This window comes from Oncorhynchus keta, chromosome 35 (assembly GCF_023373465.1).
Source record: "Oncorhynchus keta strain PuntledgeMale-10-30-2019 chromosome 35, Oket_V2, whole genome shotgun sequence".
Taxonomy (NCBI): domain Eukaryota; kingdom Metazoa; phylum Chordata; class Actinopteri; order Salmoniformes; family Salmonidae; genus Oncorhynchus; species Oncorhynchus keta.
In genome coordinates, this window is record NC_068455.1 from 77,955,224 (window position 1) to 77,965,223 (window position 10,000).

Consider the following 10,000-nt stretch of genomic DNA (forward strand, 5'->3'; position numbering starts at 1 on the left):
ATTATTTGGACATTCAATTGAAAAGGAACAACCAATTTAGCAGAGAGAAACACGGCCCTGGCTTAGTGGGAGGTAAACCGTGGGTTGGGGCTACTTCAGGACAGTGGAGGCTGGTGAGGGGAGGACGACGCATTAATAATGTCTGGAACAGAGGGAATGAAACACCTGGAATCAGAACGTTGGATGTATTTGACAACATTCCATTTATTCCTCTCCAGCCATTACCACGAGCCCCGTCCTCCCCAGGTAAGGTACCACCAACCTCCTGTGGATTAGGAACACTACTGATCCCAGCTCAGCCCTTACACTAGCCCTGTTAATGTATTCTATTATGTGTTCTCTAACAGCTGATCCCAGCTCAGCCCTTACACTAGCCCTGTTAATGTATTGTATTATGTGTTCTCTAACAGCTGATCCCAGCTCAGCCCTTACACTAGCCCTGTTAATGTATTGTATTATGTGTTCTCTAACAGCTGATCCCAGCTCAGCCCTTACCGTCGCCCCAGGAGCTGCTGGGTAAGATCTTGATCAAAAACAAGAAGAAGCACCACCACAGAGCGTCCACCAGGAGCAGTCTGAGGAGGAGGACCGGAGAGACGGACAGTCTGGGACAGGCTTCACCTCTTAGCGGTATTCACTGTCTACACACACACACACACACACACACACACACACACACACACACACACACACACACACACACACACACACACACACACACACACACACACACGTACGTACGTAAAGTAAGTATGGACACACACACACACAAACCTACACACACTTCCAAATGTAGTATTATGTTGTGCCGTGTGACTTTTCCTGTAGTGGTATACAGTATATATTTTACAAGAGTATGTATTTCCTGTAGTAGTATACAGTATATATTCTACCAGAGTATGTATTTCCTGTAGTAGTATACAGTATATATTCTACCAGAGTATGTATTTCCTGTAGTAGTATACAGTATATATTTTACAAGAGTATGTATTTCCTGTAGTGGTATACAGTATATATTTTACAAGAGTATGTATTTCCTGTAGTGGTATACAGTATATATTTTACAAGAGTATGTATTTCCTGTAGTGGTATACAGTATATATTTTACAAGAGTATTTATTTCCTGTAGTGGTATACAGTATATATTTTACAAGAGTATTTATTTCCTGTAGTGGTATACAGTATATATTTTACCAGAGTATGTATTTCCTGTAGTGGTATACAGTATATATTTTACAAGAGTATTTATTTCCTGTAGCAGTATACAGTATATATTTGACAAGAATATGTATTTCCTGTAGTGGTATACAGTACATGTATTTCCTGTAGTGGTATACAGTATATATTTTACAAGAGTATTTATTTCCTGTAGTGGTATACAGTATATATTTTACCAGAGTATTTATTTCCTGTAGTGGTATACAGTATATATTTTACAAGAGTATTTATTTCCTGTAGTAGTATACAGTATATATTTTACAAGAGTATGTATTTCCTGTAGTGGTATACAGTACATGCATTTCCTGTAGTGGTATACAGTACATGTATTTCCTGTAGTGGTATACAGTACATGTATTTCCTGTAGTGGTATATTTCCTGTAGTGGTATACAGTACATGCGTAGTAGTATACAGTATATATTTTACAAGAGTATGTATTTCCTGTAGTGGTATACAGTACATGCATTTCCTGTAGTGGTATACAGTACATGTATTTCCTGTAGTGGTATACAGTACATGTATTTCCTGTAGTGGTATACAGTACATGCGTTTCCTGTAGTGGTATACAGTACATGTATTTCCTGTAGTGGTATACAGTACATGTATTTCCTGTAGTGGTATACAGTACATGTATTTCCTGTAGTGGTATACAGTACATGCGTTTCCTGTAGTGGTATACAGTACATGTATTTCCTGTAGTGGTATACAGTACATGTATTTCCTGTAGTGGTATACAGTACATGTATTTCCTGTAGTGGTATACAGTACATGTATTTCCTGTAGTGGTATACAGTACATGTATTTCCTGTAGTGGTATACAGTACATGTATTTCCTGTAGTGGTATACAGTACATGTATTTCCTGTAGTGGTATACAGTACATGTATTTCCTGTAGTGGTATACAGTACATGTATTTCCTGTAGTGGTATACAGTACATGTATTTCCTGTAGTGGTATACAGTATATGTATTTCCTGTAGTGGTATACAGTACATTATTGACCAGAGTATGTATTTCCTGTAGTGGTATACAGTACATGTATTTCCTGTAGTGGTATACAGTACATGTATTTCCTGTAGTGGTATACAGTACATGTATTTCCTGTAGTGGTATACAGTACATGTATTTCCTGTAGTGGTATACAGTACATGTATTTCCTGTAGTGATTTTCAGTATATTGACAAGTATTTATTTGTTTGTTTAGACTGTCATTTCAGTGACAGTGATGGAGGCCAGCTGCTATCCAATGGGGAAGAGAGACTGGCAGACAGGCTGGTTAAAGACGGAGATCCTCGCAAATCTATTGGTCAGTTCACTTCCTGAATGAACAAACATGCTGGGGGTGGGAGAGAGGGATGGAGAGAGAGAAGGATGGATGGACATACATATGTAACATGTTTACATGTGTTCTGGTAGGAGGGGAGGGAGAAAGTGATGATGAGGAGGAAGAGGAACCAGTGGCTGAACTGAAGAAACCGAACTCTGATGAGGTGAGTCCTCTACTAATTGATTGATTGTCACTTATTGTTCCCTGAAGTGTGTTCTATTTACTTGGGTCGTCCCAGTGAGCAAATGAACACGCAGTGGTTCTATGTATCTTTTTTTATTGACCTCTCTGTCTCTCTGTCTCTCTGTCTCTCTGTCTCGGTCTCTCTGTCTCTCTGTCTCTCTGTCTCGGTCTCTCTGTCTCTCTCGGTCTCTCGGTCTCTCTGTCTCTCTCTCTCTGTCTCTCGGTCTCTCTGTCTCTCTCTCTGTCTCTCTGTCTCTCTGTCTCTCTGTCTCTCTGTCTCTCTGTCTCTCTCTCTGTCTCTCTGTCTCTCTCTGTCTCTCTCTCTCTGTCTCTCTCTGTCTCTCGGTCTCTCTGTCTCTCTCTCTGTCTCTCTGTCTCTCGGTCTCTCTCTCTGTCTCTCTGTCTCTCGGTCTCTCTGTCTCTCTCTCTGTCTCTCTCTCTGTCTCTCTGTCTCTCTCTGTCTCTCTCTCTCTCTGTCTCTCTCTGTCTCAGTCTCTCTGTCTCTCGGTCTCTCTGTCTCTCTCTGTCACTCTCTGTCTCTCTCTCTGTCTCTCTCTGTCTCGGTCTCTCTGTCTCTCGGTCTCTCTGTCTCTCTCTGTCTCTCTCTCTCTCTCTGTCTCTCTCTGTCTCTGTCTCTCTGTCTCGGTCTCTCTGTCTCTCTCTGTCTCTCTCTCTGTCTCTCGGTCTCTCTGTCTCTCTCTGTCTCTCTCTCTGTCTCTCGGTCTCTCTGTCTCGATCTCTCTGTCTCGGTCTCTCTGTCTCTCTGTGTCTCTCTCGGTCTCTCTGTCTCTCTCTCTCTGTCTCTCTCTGTCTCGGTCTCTCTGTCTCTCTGTCTCTCTGTCTCTCTCTGTCTCTCTGTGTCTCTCTCTCTCTCTCTGTCTCTCTCTGTCTCGGTCTCTCTGTCTCTCGGTCTCTCTGTCTCTCTCTGTCTCTCTCTCTCTCTCTGTCTCTCTCTGTCTCGGTCTCTCTGTCTCTCAGTCTCTCTGTCTCTCTCTCTCTCTCTGTCTCTCTCTGTCTCGGTCTCTCTGTCTCTCTGTCTCTCTGTGTCTCTCGGTCTCTCTGTCTCGATCTCTCTGTCTCGGTCTCTCTGTCTCTCTGTGTCTCTCTCGGTCTCTCTGTCTCTCTGTCTCTCTCTCTCTCTCTGTCTCGGTCTCTCTGTCTTGGTCTCTCGGTCTCTCTGTCTCGGTCTCTCTGTCTCGGTCTCTCTGTCTCTCGGTCTCTCTGTCTCTCTCTGTCTCTCGATCTCTCTGTCTCGGTCTCTGTCTCCCTGTGTCTCTCTCTGTCTCGGTCTCTCTGTCTCTCTCTGTCCCGGTCTCTCTGTCTCTCTGGGTCTCTCTCTGTCTCGGTCTCTCTGTCTCTCTCTCTCTCTGTCTCGGTCTCTCTGTCTCGGTCTCTCTGTCTCGAGGGATGAAATGTACATTTTCCCTGTTGTCCCATGAACTGGCAGAGGCCGTAACCCAGATGTCCCTCAGCTGAGCCCCGGAGGTTGATGGAGTTTTTATAAAAAATTCTGGTGAATAATTGGACTGGACTTCCTGTGCGTGAATGGGTCGGAGGAAAAAGTGGAACTTAAGAACTGGATTTAAGAACTGGAGGCCTGGAGGCATTGGTTTGTGCGGACTACAAGATATTTACCAATGTCTCTCTGTTTGGGCTGCTGAAGGAGAGCTGGCGAATTAGCGTTGGACCCGACAACCGATGGCAGGAGGGTTACAAATAGAGGTCGACCGATTATGATTTTTCAACACCGATACCGATTATTGGAGGACCCAAAAAAAAAGCCGATACCGATTAACTTCTTGCGTCGAAACCATCCCGGATCCGGGATCGTGAATACAGTCTCATTACCATAACGCAACGTTAACTATTCATGAAAATCGCAAATGAAATGAAATTAATCTATTTGCTCTCAAGCTTAGCCTTTTGTTAACAACACTGTCATCTCAGATTTTCAAAATATGCTTCTCAACCATTGCAAAACAAGCATTTGTGTAACAGTATTGATGGCTAACGTAGCATTTAGCGTTAGGATTCAGCATGCAACATTTTCCACAAAAACCAGAAAAGAATTCAAATAAAATAATTTACCTTTGAAGAACTTCAGATGTTTTCAATGAGGAAACTCTGTTAGATAGCAAATGTTCCGTTTTTACAAAAAATATTATTTGTGTCGACTAATCGCTCCGTTTTGTTCATCACATTTGGGGAGGGAAAAAAATAATATATATATTATCATTAAAAGGCAAACTTTTTTCCAAATTAACTCCATAATATCGACAGAAACATGGCAAACCGATGTTTAGAATCAATCCTCAAGGTGTTTTTCACATATCTATCGACGATAAAATCCATCGTGGCATTTTACTTTCTCTTCTAAAGAAATGGAACGCGCATGGACCTACAGATTACACACACAGGACACCGGGCGGGACACCAGGTAAATGTAGTCTCTTATGGTCAATCTTCCAATGATATGCCTACAAACACGTCACAATGCTGCAGACACCTCGGGGAATAGACAGAAACCGCAGGCTCATTCCTGGCGCATTCACAGCCATATAAGGAGACATTGGAACACAGCGCCTTCAGAATCTGGGGCATTTCCTGTATGAAACTTCATCTTGGTTTCGCCTGTTGCATTAGTTCTGGGGCACTCACAGATCATATCTTAGCAGTTTTGGAGACGTCAGAGTTTTGTCTTTCCAAGGCTGTCAATTCCATGCATAGTCGAGCATATTTTCATGACAAAATATTGCGCTTACAACGGGCACGTCTTTTTATCCAATAATGACATAGCGCCCCCATAGGTTGAACAGGTTAATCGGCCGATTTCACACAAAAAAAATTTTTACAACAAATATTTGCAATAATGACAATTACAACAATACTGAATTAACACTTATTTTAACTTAATATAAAACATCAATAAAATCAATTTTGCCTCAAATAAATAATGAAACATGTTCAATTTGGTTTAAATAATGCAAAAACAAAGTGTTGGAGAAGAAAGTAAAAGTGCAATATGTGCCATGTAAGAAAGCTAACGTTTAAGTTCTTTGCTCAGAACATGAGAACATATGAAAGCTGGTGGTTCCTTTTAACATGAGTCTTCAATATTCCCAGGTAAGAAATTTTAGGTTGTAGTTATTATAGGACTATTTCTCTCTATACCATTTGTATTTCATATATTTTTGACTATTGGATGTTCTTATAGGAACTATAGTATTGAAGGTGTAACAGTATAGCTTCCGTCCCTCTCCTCGCCCCTACCTGGGCTCGAACCAGGAACACATCGACAACAGCCACACTCGAAGCATCGTTACCCATCACTCCACAAAATCTGCGGCCCTAGCACTGCAAGGGGAATAACTACTCCAAATCTAAAATCAAGTGATGTTTGAAACCGTATTAGCGCGCACCCCGCTAACTAGCTAGAATGTGTTCTTAACTGACTTGCCTAGTTAAATAAAAGGTATAAAAATATATATAAATAAATAATAATAATCGGAATAATAATCGGCGCCCAAAAATACACATTTCCGATTGTTATGAAAACTTGAAATCGGCCCTAATTAATCGGCCATTACGATTAATCGGTCGACCTCTAGTTACAAAGGCTGGGTGCCCTGAGACTGCTGGGAGAGGAGGGGAGGAAAACCCTGGAAGTCTTGGCACAACAAACAGGAATAACGTCTCTTAGGCTGCTGGAGAGATTCCTGGAGGAGGTCCAGGAGGCCCTGTCTGAGACAGTAAGGGGGGTCCAGGAGGCCCTGTCTGAGACAGTAAGGGGGGTCCAGGAGGCCCTGTCTGAGACAGTAAGGGGGGTCCAGGAGGCCCTGTCTGAGACAGTAAGGGGGGTCCAGGAGGCCCTGTCTGAGACAGTAAAGGGGGTCCTGGAGGCCCTGTCTGAGACAGTAAGGGGGTTGTTTGAGCGGCCAAAGGGGGAGGGGCCACCAATGTTTCCACCACTGCAGGTGACTGGGGGTCTGGAGGATTTAGATTTTAACACTCTGAGCCTGGGGGAGTTTGAGGGGGTGGGAGGTAAAGCCCTCTACAACCTCTGCATTAAGGTGAGGAACATTAGGAGCCTGGGGGAGTTTGAGGGGGTGGGAGGTAAAGCCCTCTACAACCTCTGCATTAAGGTGAGGAACATTAGGAGCCTGGGGGAGTTTGAGGGGGTGGGAGGTAAAGCCCTCTACAACCTCTGCATTAAGGTGAGGAACATTAGGAGCCTGGGGGAGTTTGAGGGGGTGGGAGGTAAAGCCCTCTACAACCTCTGCATTAAGGTGAGGAACATTAGGAGCCTGGGGGAGTTTGAGGGGGTGGGAGGTAAAGCCCTCTACAACCTCTGCATTAAGGTGAGGAACATTAGGGGCCTGGGGGAGTTTGAGGGGGTGGGAGGTAAAGCCCTCTACAACCTCTGCATTAAGGTGAGGAACATTAGGAGCCTAACAGGAGTGAGGGCACATCAGTGGCAGGGGGTATGTGGGGAGGAGAGTATGGTGGGTTTTGGATGGAGGGGGCTCTACAAACCCCCAGTACCAAAGAGGTCAGGGGACCTCCAGTGGAGGGTTCTACATGGAGCCCTGGACAGTAACAGCTGGTTGGTACGGGTTGAACCGGGAGTCGGACAGGGGTGTCCTTTCTGTGTCATGAGTGAAACTGTGCATCGTGTGTTTTCTGTGTGCGCCAGGTTAATGCCGTTAATGTCTCTGTTGGAATGTCTGTGTGACAGGTCGGGATGGTTTTTACTGTTGGGATGTTTATAATGGGTTACAGGTATTCAAATAAGGAGAAGGCCAAATGTGTGTTGTCTGTTTGCTCAGGCAAAGATGTCTATTTGGCTAACGAGGAGGAGCAGGGTCAAAGGTTGGGGGATAACAGACCCTTTACTGTTGTTTAATGGGATGGTCTCTGCGCGCCTCAGGGTGGAATTAGAGTTCTATAAAATGATAAAATGCGTGGAGACGTTTCAGGAGATATGGTGTGTTGGAGGGGGGCGTCTGTATAGCTGGGGACGATGTTTCAGGAGATATGGTGTGTTGGAGGGGGGCGTCTGTATAGCTGGGGACGATGTTTCAGGAGATATGTTGGGGGCGTCTGTATAGCTGGGGAAGATGTTTCAGGAGATATGGTGTGTTGGGGGGCGTCTGTATAGCTGGGGAAGATGTTTCAGGAGATATGGTGTGTTGGGGGTCTGTATAGCTGGGGACGATGTTTCAGGAGATATGTTGGGGGGGCGTCTGTATGGCTGGGGACGATGTTTCAGGAGATATGGTGTGTTGGGGGCGTCTGTATAGCTGGGGAAGATGTGTCAGGAGATATGGTGTGTTGGGGGGCGTCTGTATAGCTGGGGACGATGTTTCAGGAGATATGGTGTGTTGGGGGGCGTCTGTATAGCTGGGGACGATGTTTCAGGAGATATAGTGTGTTGGGGAGGGGGGCGTCTGTATAGCTGGGGAAGATGTTTCAGGAGATATGGTGTGTTGGGGGCGTCTGTATAGCTGGGGACGATGTTTCAGGAGATATGGTGTGTTGGGGGGCGTCTGTATAGCTGGGGAAGATGTTTCAGGAGATATGGTGTGTTGGGGGAGGGGGGCGTCTGTATAGCTGGGGAAGATGTTTCAGGAGATATGGTGTGTTGGGGGGGAGGGGGGGGGCGTCTGTATAGCTGGGGACGATGTTTCAGGAGATATGGTGTGTTGGAGGGGGGGTGTCTGTATAGCTGGGGAAGATGTTTCAGGAGATATGGTGTGTTGGAGGGGGGGTGTCTGTATAGCTGGGGACGATGTTTCAGGAGATATGGTGTGTTGGGGGGGGGGAGCGTCTGTATAGCTGGGGAAGATGTTTCAGGAGATGTGTGTTGGAGGGGGGCGTCTGTATAGCTGGGGAAGATGTTTCAGGAGATCGCAGTCTACTGCAGAGATAGCCTGCAAAGTAATGTCATACTTTCCAGGTCCATACCCAAACAGTTTGAACTACTAATTTTGAAAATTACTCTCTCCAGAAACAAGTCTCTCACTGTTGCCGCCTGCTACCGACCCCCGTCAGCTCCCAGCTGTGCCCTGGACACCATTTGTGAATTGATCGCCCCCCATCTAGCTTCAGAGTTTGTCCTGTTAGGTGACCTAAACTGGGATATGCTTAACACCCCGGCAGTCCTACAATCTAAGCTAGATGCCCTCAATCTCACGCAAATCATCAAGGAACCCACCAGGTACAACCCTAACTCTGTAAACAAGGGCACCCTCATAGACGTCATCCTGACCAACTGGCCCTCCAAATATACCTCCGCTGTCTTCAACCAGGATCTCAGCGATCACTGCCTCATCGCCTGTATCCGCCACGGAGCCGCAGTCAAACGACCACCCTCATCACTGTCAAACGCTCCCTAAAACACTTCTGTGAGCAGGCCTTTCTAATCGACCTGGCCCGTGTATCCTGGAAGGACATTGACCTCATCCCGTCAGTTGAGGATGCCTGGTCATTCTTTAAAAGTAACTTCCTCACCATTTTGGATAAGCATGCTCCGTTCAAAAAATGCAGAACCAAGAACAGATACAGCCCTTGGTTCACTCCAGACCTGACTGCCCTCGACCAGCACAAAAACATCCTGTGGCGGACTGCAATAGCATCGAATAGCCCCCGTGATATGCAACTGTTCAGGGAAGTCAGGAACCAATACACGCAGTCAGTCAGGAAAGCTAAGGCCAGCTTCTTCAGGCAAAAGTTTGCATCCTGTAGCTCCAACTCCAAAAAGTTCTGGGACACTGTGAAGTCCATGGAGAACAAGAGCACCTCCTCCCAGCTGCCCACTGCACTGAGGCTAGGAAACACGGTCTCCACCGATAAATCCATGATTATCGAAAACTTCAATAAGCACTTCTCAACGGCTGGCCATGCCTTCCGCCTGGCTACTCCAACCTCGGCCAACAGCTCCGCCCCCCGTAGTTCCTCACCCAAGCCTCTCCAGGTTCTCCTTTACCCAAATCCAGATAGCAGATGTTCTGAAAGAGCTGCAAAACCTGGACACGTACAAATCAGCTGGGCTTGACAATCTGGACCCGCTATTTCTGAAACTATCTGCCGCCATTGTCGCAACCCCTATTACCAGCCTGTTCAACCTCTCTTTCATATCGTCTGAGATCCCCAAGGATTGAAAGCTGCCGCAGTCATCCCCTCTTCAAAGGAGGAGACACCCTGGACCCAAACTGCTATAGACCTATATCCATCCTGCCCTGCCTATCTAAGGTCTTCGAAAGCCAAGTCAAC

The 10,000-nt window shown here is 45.6% G+C and overlaps 1 protein-coding gene across 1 annotated transcript in view; it reads left to right on the plus strand.

The window, feature by feature from the left end:
- LOC127915537 (1-phosphatidylinositol 4,5-bisphosphate phosphodiesterase beta-3-like) overlaps positions 1-10,000 on the plus strand; it is a 157,136-nt gene that overhangs the window by 104,338 nt on the left and 42,798 nt on the right. Inside the window, exons 14-16 of the mRNA XM_052495711.1 lie at positions 474-630; positions 2,423-2,524; positions 2,635-2,708. Coding sequence (XP_052351671.1) covers positions 474-630; positions 2,423-2,524; positions 2,635-2,708 — 333 coding nt within the window. The remainder of the gene's footprint in view (positions 1-473; positions 631-2,422; positions 2,525-2,634; positions 2,709-10,000) is intronic.